Here is a 13607-nt window from a genome sequence, read left to right on the forward strand (position 1 = left end):
TTTTAATATTTATATTTATATTAGGGAAAGAAAGAAATGTAATTAAATATATTTTTCACAAAAATTATGTTAAGCAAAACGAATTATTTTAATATTATTGGAAATATATAGAATATTTATTATCAAATATAATATTATATATATAATTATTCTTATGATTTCTTTTTGTATTTACTGAATATATTAATAATATAATATAAAGAAATTTTTATTATTAAGAATTTATTATTAAGAAAGCATTACAATAATCAATTTCATAAAAATATATCAAATTTTCATATAAAAAAATAATTTTTTTTTTATAGCTTTCGATTTAACTTTAAAATTATTATGATATATTTATAATGTACATGTATATGAATTATAATTTCTATATTTTAAATATAGAAATACAAATAAATATTTTTTTCATTATTAAATTGTAAAAAATCAATATTTCTTTTTTTTTATTTTTTTATTAGAAATTTATCATCTGTAGGTAAATAGAATGCATATATTTGTTACATATTAAATTAAATTTATTCTTATTATAGTTACGTATAAACAAATATTATTAATATATTTGAATATGAGGTCACGTAACATTTTTAAATTCCGTTCAATTTAAATTCCGTTTTACAAAATCTTTTTTTTTTTCATTGTTACAATGATAATATCAATCGAGCCTTGAATTATTCAATGGAATTATGTTACGGTACTGTCTTTCTCCTCTTTGTCCTTTCTCTATTCCCAAGGACTCTGAGAAATAGACTGAGCTATTGCAATATATTTTTTAAATAAATATAATATATTGTTCAAAATATCAAATACTTTTAATTATTTAAAAAATTATTAATTAAAATTATTCAGTAAAAAAAATTTAACATGTAAGAATAAAATTACATATATATTTTTAATATTCTTAAAAATATAAATATTAAAATTTAAGATTAAAATTTAAGAAAAAAAAAATTATTACTTAATCTTCATTATCATATCCATGATGTTTTCTTATTTAAATTTAAACTTTTTATTTTCCTTATTATACATGATATTTTGCGTGATATATATATGATATTAAATATTTTAAAAATTAAAAAAAGAAAATATAAATTTGTAATGATCATGTGACGTAAATTAATTCTATGAAAAATGGATATGAAATATATTTTATGATCTTAAATCATTATAGTGAAATGGCGCTATGATTTTGATCAATATCAAAAAAGTAAATAAAGAATATATTTTGATTTATCTAACGCGATAACGATTATAATTATCTGTATTTCTAAAATGAAGGTTTAACTTTCTAATCGTTGACACACAACTATAATTAATAATTATAAACAATTATTTGAAGCCTTTATGATTGGTAGTATATATAATAGTATCATAAATAAAAAAGAAAAATTTATCTCGTTATATATAAAATAATTATCATTTATCAATTATTTATATAATTTTAATTATCATCTGTCAAATAAACATTTAATAAAATTTTGATTTATGTTTCATGCTTCAACAAAGTATCATAGTATCATAGTATCAAATTATATTTTAATAAGTTATAACATTATTTTCTTATATTAATTTTATGAAAATAAAAATATTGTATTAATTAAAATAAAATGATATGAAATTTAAAATTTATTAAATAAAAATATTATTTTATATAAAAAAAATATTATATTGCTAATAAGTTAAATATGAAAATTACTAAAACACAAAATATATCTTGCTAAAAAAAAGAGATAAAATTCAATAATATTAAATTTAAATATAAACATAATGTTAACTTAAATTAATTAATGTTAACATAATGTTTCATTTAAAAAAATATATTTACATAAATTTCATTGAAATAAAATTTTATGTTACATATTTTATTCCAATTTGAATTTTTGAGTTAAATAATTAATATAAATATTTTTTATTGCTATGTCAACCACAGATAAAAAATTAAAATAAATTGGAAAAAACGTTCATATATTTTCATAGTCACAATTATATTTAATCTATCAAATATTTACTATTATTAATATTACTATTAGTATTACTAATATATTAAAAGACAATTAAATAAAAAAAGTAACTTACTTGAAAATTTTAGTCTGTTGTATTGCTTCATAGTACTTCGACAAAGCTTTCAAAAGTGAACTGTAGTTTATGGTGCTGGCCCTCAAGATGTCATCAGCTAATTCTGGTATGAAGACCGTCTGATTTTTTCGTTGTTTAATGATCTCCAATTCTTTGGTGACTAAATCATCATGTAACTTTATATACTTTTCTTTTGTTTTTTGGAGCTTGTTCTGATTATTATATACCACAACCGGCTCGCTACTTTCGGTACCGATCAACGTACGTACACACATGGTTCTTCGTTTAGTAACCGTCTGTTGAAATCGAGCGTGATAAAAAGAAAATATATTATGTTTCAAAATATGTCGAATCGTTTATACCAATTATGCACAAGAATGTTATTAAATTTTATATAATGTTTCAGAAGCAATTTAGAAATCGCGACACGTATCGACGCGAACACAAACTTATGCTATCGCACAGTGCGCCGCTCCGTGGAAATAACCCTGTTTTATACCCCCCCACCAAAGATCGACGATCGACCAATCACGAGATCATATAATCGAAAGGATTTACTATTCGAGAAATTTATAATGGATGAATTCAGTGATCTATGAAAATTTAATTCAATTATAATTATTGTATTAAAAAAAAAGTAAGAAATTATCTTTTATATTTCATATTACACATTAATTCTGTTTTTAAAATTTTATAGAATTAATTTTTAATTTTGTTACGTTATAATATATATTCTAGTCTTTTTTGTAACATTGCATTGTTAATTTTATTAATTAATTGAAAATCAGTTACATATGTAAAATGATAACGATTTAAAACCAAAAACAATTAAATATTTTTTGGTTTTTATATATATTTAGTCAATTTAATATAATATAATGATTTCTTCAAAATGTCGTAAAAGCATTCGCAGTTTGATTGATTTCAATCGATCGATGTATGCAAAAGAATACATTTTATATTTTTTTTTTTTTAAATGATTTCTTTTCTATTTATACTATTTCATATTTATTTTTAATATATTGAAATTAAGAAATTAAATTGAAAATACTGTCCCAATTTAATATCGAAACGCAAAAAACAAAATCCATTGAATTTAATTATGATTTATCAATAAAATCTCAATTTGTCACACAAAATTATATTTTTAAAAGCGAGTTAATGTCTTTTTAATATGGCTTTATATCATCACATAAAATTTTATTAATAGAAATAATTAAAATAGATTACAATATTCAATGGAAAATTTCAATATATATATTTATTCTAATATTTTCTCTTTTAAATTGTTTATCTATCAAACAATATTTAACATTTTTAATATTTATCATTTAAACAATATTTCAGATTTAGTCATTTCACATCGTTATCGGTTGATATCGATATTTTTATCCTTCATATATTTATTATGAATATAATTGAATATTCAATTATATGATTATTACTATTCAAAATCTGTTTCATTATTATAATTATATAATATTATGGTGATATGATGATATGATTCCATATAAATTCATAAGATTAATTCGGAAATTTTAATTTCTGATAATTTCCAAGAAAGAAAGAGATGTTATTGTATATTATTCAAATATAAAAATTATAAAGAAGAACAAACGTGGAAAAAGAAGAGGAAATGAGTAGACCGGATGGCACATTTCGACTATGCACTAACGTTATCCGGCAATTGCTGTTTTTTACTCACTTGATTTCAAATGAAGGGGTACCATCAAACAACACGATGATGAAAGATATTCGAATAATAGACATTTTCAAACTGTTCTTTCGTCAATGACACTCGCGTAGTATAATTTGAGTTTAAAATCTAGCAATAATATACAAAAAAGCCATTGATTGATACATTAATTGAAATGAGAGATTAATATTTCTCTTTTCATAAATAAAAATTAATTTTAATTAATAAATTATTCATTTTTTATTATTTCGTAATGTTTTCTACACTCCTTATATACACTCGTATATAATAGAAATTATATACGATATTAATTATATTTATTTAGAAAAAATTATAATTTTATAAAAATTTTAATTTTTTTATTTAGACAAATTGAAAATTTAGGAACTCAACAAATGTTTAATACAATTCATTAACGATACAAATAAAATAATGACAAATTCTTATTTCGAAATAAAACATGAATATATAAAGAAAAAATTATTTAATGTAGAATGTTTGTTTCATATGGAAAATATAAAGATAATTGATAGCTAAGATCAGCTTGATTGATCAGTGGATATACGTGAGCTGTAGCATCGCACCCTAGGCATCGTTAACTAAGTTAAAAGCAATTTAGAATAGATGTGTACGTGACTTCTAGCAACGCTAGAAATTTTGATATCCTACGATTCGGAGAAATTTTTATATATAGTCGTTACAATTCTCACATATCAAATATTTGACTCAATATCAATTTCTAATATAATAAGTTGCATAATTTCTTCTTTCTTACTAATTTTCTTTTCTTTATTATATAATTGACTCATTATATATAAAAAAATATCTTGTAACAATATTATTTTCTATTTATTACCTAAATTTATTAAAATTTTTTATGATTAAGAAGTAAATGAAGATTTTTGAATAGAAAATGTAATTAATGAAATTTTTTAAATAAATGAATTAGTAGAGGATTGCGGAATTTATGCATAAGAAAAATAAATCTGAAATTTTACAATACATCATTTAATAATTAATTGTATAATGCGCTTCATCTTGCAATAATTATATGATATAGCAACCTATTTAAAATTATTAATTAATTAATAGATTAATTCATTAGATTATGCACGTAATGTTTTTTTGAAAATAAACTTAAAAGACTGGATTTTATTAAAAATAAAATGAATTTAAAAAAAAAAATTAGAAAATTAAATAAAACAAATAATTATGAAAAATTGTAATAAAAAATTTCATAAAAAAATTATAAAAAATTTTAAAAATAGATTATTTATTAATTATCAATATAGTTTCTTATTTTTACATAATTCATTTATTAAAGTATATTTATCATATACTTCTGAAATGATCTAATGAAAATATTAATAAATATTAATAATAGTATATTAAATATTAATATAATATCATTATATCACGAATTCTATGAATTCAAATTTCTTTCAAAATACATTTTATATGAAATTAATATTATAATAAAAATTTATAGAAAAAAAATTCTAACAGTAAAAGGAAAAAAATTGCTATGAATGAAGAAGAACATAAAATACTTGGAATGGTACTTAAATAGAAAAGCTTTAATTATTGAATTATCTTAATTAATAACAGATTTTAATGATAAAATAATCGAGTTGCAGTTGCAAGATTAAAAGTTACGATCACAAAATATTTGACAAAGTACTATCTTTTAAGTACAACTTAAGCTCTATTTATGTTTGGTCACATTAATTATTCATATGAAATATTTTTGATTTTTTTTATTATATGAAATATAATTGACATGAAATATATTTTTAAATATCTAAAATTGAAAATATTTTATAGTTATAATTCAGTTTATAAATTAATATTTATTTGAAAAAAGTAGAAGACCTAAATTTATATGCTAATAAATTTATTGATGAATCATATAAATAGATCATCAAATGAAACACATATGAGAAAATCAATATTTTTCAAAAATGTTTTATCGATTTGTACAATTAAAAAAAATATTTAAATATCTATAAATTAGTTCTTATTATAAATTATGATATATTTTTTATTACAAATTATAATAAATATAACATATATCTGAAACAAAAAAATCATTTCTTTTATAATATATTATAAAATTAATTAAGTCAAATTAAAATTATATTTTTGGTATAATTTATTATTAAAAAAAATTAATCTGTCATTGTAAGATGCTTACAATTGGCAAATTTATTTTATAATTTATACATGGCGTATTACATGAAATCACATTCATTTCGAACTACAGTTCAGATCGAAGATAATAATGAAAAAATAACGTATAGAAATAAACTATGAATAATATGATTGTGGATGCTTAGCTAACAGCGATCTATGTAAAATACAAAAAGTAATTCATAGACATTTTAGCTCTGATCCATCACATTGGTTTCATTTACATTACTACCAGTACAATCTTTTTGGATTACTTCGAAAAGTGGTTGAAGTTCAGGTGTTGATTTGATCTGTGTTACAAATTCGCTTAATGATGGATTTTTATCTGAAATAGAAGAAAAAAAATTTATAAATTAAATAATAAAATTTATCTTGATTTGTAAGAGACTTCTATATTTTTCACCAGCATCTGGAATAGTTAACAATGCTGCTACAGCTCTTAATGCCGAACGTTTAAGTTCATCTTGTTTTTCATATTCTTGTTTTACAGAATTTGCTTTTACTTTCATTGTACAAGTGCTTTTCAATGGTTCAACTAACCGTTCCAACCCTAATCAAATATAATCAAATGTCTTATTAATAAATAACAATTAATTAACACAATTTATATTATATACTTACTCTGTAAAACTGCTGTAGGGCATAATTGAGCGAGTCTTGCAGTCATTAAATAAGTTAACATCTTAATATCATAATGATCTCTGAGACCATTTTCTACATGATTTAAGAATTCAAAAACATCAAGACGATCGAGACAGGAATCGAGTAATGTATACATGCATTCAAATGCTGCTTTTCTAAGATCTAAACCATCATCTACTGTATGTTTGAATGGACCCATTTCAACTTCTCTTATTAATTCTTTCTATATTTAAATTATTTATTATATAAATTATTATATAAAATATTTTTTTAAATAAATAATTTCATAAAGAATCATATATTTTAATATTATTATATAAGTTATCTCGAATACCTTTATTTTAGTTTCAGCATAAAGATGTGGTAACACAGAATCTAATAAATCTCTTATGAGCATTGGTTTATTATGAGCTGCTGAATTAAATGCAACTAAAGCCACTCTTCTTACATTTAAATCAGGATCTTCTAAAGCAACTAAGAAATTATCCATACATTGTTTTAACATAACATCAATTTGTTGTGGCTGGAAAGAATTCCATAAAGAATTAAATAATTTATTTTAATATATAAGATTAATGTATAAGATACCTGATCAGAAATAGTGAATTTAACAGCGGTAACAGTAGTAGTTCTCAAAAGTGCAGAGGTTGATTTTAATGATTCTTGTAATCTTGGTAACAAAGTAGCAGGATCAATCAAAGTAAGTTTTCCTAAACACTCAGCTACAACATTACGAGTACCTTCTTCTGTGCATTCGCAATGCCTATACAAAAGCATCCAAATCGAAGGCACGAAGTTTTGCAAATGAGATACACCGGATGGACTAGCAGATTGACATGTAATAATCTATAATTCATTTAATTTTTAAAATATTTTATTTCCAATAAAAATAAAATTTAACTTAAAATATTTAATGAATTTTACCTCTTTTAAAGAATGTAATAAAAGATATTGACGTTTTGGTTGTGCTTCAATTTCTTTCAATATAAATGGTAAATATTTTGGAAGATTGCCGACTGCTATATTACCTAATGTATAACTAGCTGCTGATTTCACTTCTTCCGAATGAGAAGAAAATGAATTTAAAATAATATGCTTCAAAGAACTTATTCCACTCAAATCCCTAAATAAAAATATAATATAAATAACAAAATATTCAAATTGATATGATAAAATATGCTTACACATGTCTGCCTATTTCACCAATAACTAATAATGCAAAAATATGCTGTGCATCACTCTGAGGATTTTGAACATCTTTTAAAAATTGTTCTACCACCGCTTGAGCTTCTTGATGCCATGTGATTGTTAACGCTGCTGCACATTTTGCAAGAGAATGATAAGCTTGCTTATGAAGTACAGATTGACTGACTGGAGCTAATAACATTGAGAGCAATTCTCTATAACCAAGACCTGGTATATCTGCTTGTACTAATGCTTGGAAAAATTCCAACATAGAATTCAAAGCCACTCCTAACACATTAAACAAAATTGATTATTAATATCTTTATTATGTAAATACTTTTTTAATGATTAAATATATATTACCTTGTAGAAGTGGAGATTTTACTAAAACTAATATTTCTGGAAGGATATTATCAGAAACTCGCGTGAGAGCGACTGGATGTAATTTTGCTATGGTGGTGAGGAGATTAAGCGTTAATTGCGCAATATGTAAATCAGTTTCATTTAATAACGCTGGTAATTCTGTAGTCACCTAATAAGATATTTCATTATAATTATATTTATATTTATTATAATTCTATATTTCATTATAATTTCAATAAATTATTTCATTTAATCGATTAAAAAAATACCAATCATTATTTTTATATTTTTTTATTACCTTATCCAATAAATCTGCATGAAGAGTAGAGCTATAATTTCGGACCAACGTATCCAAAAGTGGAAGAGAACATAATTTTAAAGCTCGTTGATTTTTTCTTAGAAAAGATCCAAGAATTGGAATTGCTTCTTCCTATAAAAAAATATAATAAAATTAAACAAATAAAAATTTTATATATCCTATAAAAAATATATAACATTTTTAAGTAATATTAAACAAATGAAATAGTAGAATATTGTTTCAAAGTGTTTATTAATATTTATTATCAACTATAATTTATGTACCATAATTTGATTAAGATCTACTCTTAAAGGAGATGCTGCTATACATGTTAAAGCTTTTACTGTCGTAAGTCGAGTAATTTCATTACGGAGTCTGTCCAGAAATATAGGAAGGCATATATGCAATTCATCGAACAAAGTATCTCCGAAATGTGCGAGAATTTGACCCATACAAGCAATTGCTCTTTCTTTTACTTCTTGATCAATGTCTGCTGTTCTCAATCTCATTAATGTGCACCGATATATTTCTCCAGATAATGATGTAAAATCAAAATAACATGTTTTATCTAAAATAAAATTTTAATTTTTTTTAAGTAAAATTTTTTTTAAGTAATTTTTTTTTTAATTTTTTTTAAATAAAATTTAAAAGATTTTAATTTTTTTTAATAAAATTTATTAATAAATAACTTCTTTATAACTTACCATGTGGTCTGATTACTTGTACAAGTTGTTGTAATACCAACAATGCTTCTGCTGTAATTTTATAAAATGGATCTCCCACAGCTGTTATAATTGGAGGCGCTAAGACTGCCATATGAGCATGAAAGACTTCTGGTTGATGAGTTATTAATAAAGTATGTACAAATGCCAATGTATCGATCTTCATATTTGATGAAGAATTTTTATCTCCCAAAGAATATTGTATACCAGGTATTAACGCTGGTATGTGATTACTCAAAGCACCAGGCAATACAAGAACTAATTCTTTTAATAACGAAAAACAATCTTGTCTGGTTTTAATGCTCTTTTCTTTCATTTGACGATGGACAGCTTTCACGATTAATGGAACTTGTTGTTGTAACAATGCAATAGGTCCATCATCATCTTCCATTGCATCGGGATCAAGAGGCACCCCGGTAGCTGGTCTTGTTTGTCTTAGAAGTGCAATGTATGCGTGAAAAATATCAGATTTTACATTTTCCTCTCTTTCTATAAAAATATATATGTAATCTATCTTTAGCAAGAATTAAAAGTATATTGGATTTCTACTAAACTATTTTACTGAAAAAAATACCTTTAAATCTTAAAATTAAAGCTGGAGAAACAATCTTATAAAGTTCAGGAAGAAGTTCCCGTCTACTAGATACAACAGCTTCAAGACATTTTGCAGCTGCTCTGCGAACTTTCCAGCTCATGTCATCATCATCTGAATATTCATCTTCTGCATCTTCTTCTCCATCTTCTTCTACTTCCATCATAACATCTTCTCCATCAGACATATCGTTCATATCATCATCATAATTATAATTTGGATCATATGTGATATAAACCAAACAAATTTCTATAATCTAATAAAAAAATTTTTTATTTTAAATTAAATTCAAGATATTAAATTTATTTATGAAAGTATACTCACTTTATTTATATGCGGAGTGATTTCTTTGGGACATCTGTATACAAATGATTCAAATGCTTGCAAACAATATTCTCTCAATTCATCATCATCTTCGTTACTATATTGTACAATTAATGGCATAACTTTTTCTATTTGTTCTCCAAATCTGTGTCCTGCTTGACGACTAAAATTCAATAATAAAAATAAAAATTGTATAAAAAAGTAAAACTAATTTCTCATAAAAAATACTTACCAAATAGAAGCAATGCATTGTATATAAGTACGTATTACATTTTTCGCTGTTTGTGTATAAAGACCTTCAAGTAAATGATCTACAAGTTTATTATACAAATAATTATTGCTTGAAGTTAGAAGATGACTCAGTGCTATTATAGTACGCTTTCGAACTGCTTGACGAGGAGAAGAAAGTTGCGGTAATAATGCAGCCAAAATGGTGGAATGAAACGTAATTAATAAAGCACCAAAACGAGACAATAAGTCAGCCATAATATCAAGTGCCTCAAGTTGTACAGATACATCCTCCTGCTGTGTAATATAGAATTATTCTTTTTTTTATCTTAATGAATATATAATATAATTTTCTAAATATACAATTTTACTGATATATTATTATATAATATAATTATATATATGATATATAATTATATAATATATAATATACAATTATAATATATAATTTTACTAATAATTTCAAAATATATTATTAATTTGAAAATATTAATTACTTTTTCTATAGCACTACTTAGTCGACCAGTTATTCGTTTACAAACATTTGCAACAAGTGCACTGGATCCCAAAGGAAGTTCAGATATTACAGTCTTCAAACCAATACTAGAAATATCTCTTAATTGTTCTTTATCCGATACCATGTTAATACATAGGGCATCTACAATAGTTTCCACCTGGTACTCCTTTACCTTATTGACTAGTGGGCCCAAACTGAAATCGGACACGTTTCTGTAATCGTGTCCAAATACAAAGAAAATCTTGCAAACATAATACGCGTTTTGAACATATAAGCAATTATATATATTTAATTTTTAAAGAAAAATATAGTTAGAAAATATAGTTAATATTCAAAAATAATATATAATATTATTATAAATTTTAAATAAATAAAATGTATATTTTAATCTAAACATTACTATACCATTTTACAGCAAGATTTTGTACTTCTCCATTTTTATCCTCCAATAGTTTTAATAGCATTTTTACAACTTTACGTTCTGAATCATCATCCAATTTGATATTGTCTTTCTGGAGTTCACTCATTAAATCATTAGTTGCCATAAATCTAAAATCCTTGTCAGTGGATGTCATCTAAGTCATGATAAAATATGTATATAAAAATAAAATATAAAATTATAATAAAAATTTTGAAATTAAAATTATTATAGAAGAAATAAAAAAAAAATGATGTCTTGTATAACAATAAAATATAGCAATATGCATGCATGCACGCACGCGCGCGCGCGCACGCACGACGTACACATACATATACATCATAATTAATAAAGAAAATAAAATTATTAAATTATTAATACGCAACACTTAGATGTAAAGACTAATCATCATAAATGCATAAAATTTCGAATTATTCACATAAACAATTAAAATAATAAATTATAATATCTTTGTGACAGATGCAAACACCTTTGTTTCTTGCTGACAATGAATTCATGAATGTCTACATAATTCATAATAATGTATGTAATTCATAATAAAAATAAAATTTTGAAAGCAATAATAAAGATTAAATATAATATTGTTACTTATATTAGAAATTATTAAAAAGTTTCTATAAAAATAATTAAATATTTTTTTAAACAATAAATGGAGGTTATGTAGAATTTAATATTATTGTCAGATCAAGTATAACATATTCTTCAATATTATTTCAAAGTAAAAAATGAAAAAATTATTAGTACATATTTAAAAAAAAATATTACATACCTTTTCCAGCAGGTTTGCAATTTGATAAGAAACACTAGCCATGGTTGAAAACTTTTTTACAGCCGGTTACAGTTGTCGTTTCAATATTCTACGTTATAATGAAACGAAAAGAAAAAAAAATTACGAAGTTCCGTCGAAGCAGACGACACTGAATTCGATTTTATTTATTTGATAAAAAATCGCGTCAGAAACTGTATTTTAATGAAATTTCACTGTCGGCAGCATTTCAATACTGCGAATCTTTACCGCAACTTGGACTGCTAAAATTTTGATGGTAATTGCGTTCCTAAACTCAACAGAATAATAACCGCGGAATGAAACATCGGAATATAGTCACGATTGGTTGATTTCTTCCTTACGTGTTTAACTTTACTTAAATTAAATTTTTTTCACCATATTTTTTTCACAAAATTTAAAGAATAACATTTATTTGATTAGTAATATATTGATATATTCGATAAAATATTTAATACAAAAAAAACTTATACAAATAATTTAATGAAGATTCATTTTATTAGAATAAAAAACAAATATTTATTTCATATTTGCTGATAATAATTTTATTTGAATACATTACAATATTATTTTTCTAATTTTAAATATTATTTATAATATATTAATAATATTTCAAATGTCAAATAAAAAAATATATTTATTTTTGTTACTTAGATATTTGCTCTTTTTATCTTTTATTTATTTCTTTTAAATTAATTAAAATTAAGGAATCTTTTTATTATTTAAAAATAAAATATAAAATAACTATCTACATTACTTTTATGAAAAATAAATAATCTTTTTTAATGATTAAAAATAATAATATGATATTATAATTGGTTAATAACATTATTGTATATTTTTAATCCGTTTCATTTTCTACTTCTTTACTAGTCCCTTCACCACCATCCTATCATATTAATAATATATTAATGTTTTGTTGTTTAAAAATACATTCATTAAATTACATGCCAATACTTCTTTTATATACCTGAATTTCTGAAACATCAGTAGATTCTTTCAAAAAATTTTGATTGAGGAAACATGTAATAGGTTTTTGCCATTCTGGAGTTTCTCTTGGATGATATGGATTACCACCTGAATAACTTTTTCCTGAAATTAAAATGTTATTTTTGAAATAATGATTTATTTTTGAAAATATGTTTAATTTAATAAAATTAGAGATTTTACCTTTACCATTTGTTTTTTTGATTGATGTACTTTTTACAGATTTATGTGGTGCTTTGCTACCAACAGCTATAAATAATAAATATTAACAAAATCAATTAATCAAATTATACTAATTATAAAAAATAATATCATAATTTAAATAAATAAAAATATAAAATATTTATAAAATAATAATAAATATAATAAAATATTATCAATTAAATCGTATTAAAAATGAAAGAATAAAGAAAAGATAAAAATTTTTGAAATAACTTAATAAAGAAAATATATTTTAGAAATTTTTCTTACCTTTTGTAGGAACACGATCTGCTTTTGTTCTTACCATTCTTTAAATATTAATAATTCAAACTTAATTAAAATTTAATTAAATTAAAATAAATA

At 22.6% G+C, this 13607-nt stretch overlaps 3 protein-coding genes across 4 annotated transcripts in view; all 3 read right to left on the reverse strand.

The window, feature by feature from the left end:
• The window catches only part of LOC102680641 (transmembrane protein 205), an 18150-nt gene extending 15564 nt beyond the window's left edge, over positions 1–2586 (reverse strand). The window contains exon 1 of the mRNA XM_031515013.1: positions 2077–2586. Coding sequence (XP_031370873.1) covers positions 2077–2351 — 275 coding nt within the window. The 5' untranslated portion in view covers positions 2352–2586. The remainder of the gene's footprint in view (positions 1–2076) is intronic.
• Positions 2587–5906: 3320 nt separating this feature from the next.
• LOC102680782 (cullin-associated NEDD8-dissociated protein 1) lies at positions 5907–12325 on the reverse strand. The gene is made up of 17 exons (XM_006609089.2): positions 12042–12325; positions 11239–11408; positions 10814–11027; positions 10321–10613; positions 10089–10251; positions 9747–10020; positions 9155–9661; positions 8735–9018; positions 8451–8582; positions 8153–8321; positions 7789–8077; positions 7529–7727; positions 7193–7450; positions 6939–7127; positions 6584–6827; positions 6366–6512; positions 5907–6287 (listed from the first exon to the last, which is right to left on the reverse strand). The coding sequence occupies exons 1-17, from the start codon at positions 12081–12083 to the stop codon at positions 6154–6156; spliced, it is 3708 nt and encodes a 1235-aa protein (XP_006609152.1). The 5' UTR covers positions 12084–12325; the 3' UTR covers positions 5907–6153.
• A 513-nt stretch (positions 12326–12838) lies between these two features.
• LOC102680927 (PCNA-associated factor-like) lies at positions 12839–13607 on the reverse strand. Of its 2 annotated transcripts, none has more exons than XM_006609091.2 (4): positions 13515–13607; positions 13233–13292; positions 13027–13148; positions 12839–12945 (listed from the first exon to the last, which is right to left on the reverse strand). In XM_006609091.2, the coding sequence occupies exons 1-4, from the start codon at positions 13549–13551 to the stop codon at positions 12898–12900; spliced, it is 267 nt and encodes an 88-aa protein (XP_006609154.1). In that variant the 5' UTR covers positions 13552–13607; the 3' UTR covers positions 12839–12897. The 2 variants fall into 2 exon arrangements, with proteins under 2 accessions (XP_006609154.1, XP_006609153.1); XM_006609090.2 differs by having other exon boundaries at positions 13227–13292.

The sequence above is a fragment of the Apis dorsata genome, unplaced genomic scaffold (genome assembly GCF_000469605.1).
Source record: "Apis dorsata unplaced genomic scaffold, Apis dorsata 1.3 scaffold_52, whole genome shotgun sequence".
Taxonomy (NCBI): Eukaryota; Metazoa; Arthropoda; class Insecta; order Hymenoptera; family Apidae; genus Apis; species Apis dorsata.

Bases quoted from the DNA above. Each gene is read 5' to 3' on its own strand.
- LOC102680782 (XM_006609089.2), bottom strand. From the start codon at position 12,083: ATGGCTAGTGTTTCTTATCAAATTGCAAACCTGCTGGAAAAG. The intron at 7,451-7,528 runs GTAAAATTCATT...AATGAATTATAG, and splicing joins TATTACATTCTTTAAAAGAG to ATTATTACATGTCAATCTGC. The intron at 6,288-6,365 runs GTGAAAAATATA...CTTCTATTTCAG, and splicing joins GTTAACTATTCCAGATGCTG to ATAAAAATCCATCATTAAGC.
- LOC102680927 (XM_006609090.2), bottom strand. From the start codon at position 13,551: ATGGTAAGAACAAAAGCAGATCGTGTTCCTACAAAAG. The intron at 13,293-13,514 runs GTAAGAAAAATT...TATTATTTATAG, and splicing joins AGATCGTGTTCCTACAAAAG to CTGTTGGTAGCAAAGCACCA. The intron at 12,946-13,026 runs GTATATAAAAGA...TTAATATGATAG, and splicing joins CTGATGTTTCAGAAATTCAG to GATGGTGGTGAAGGGACTAG.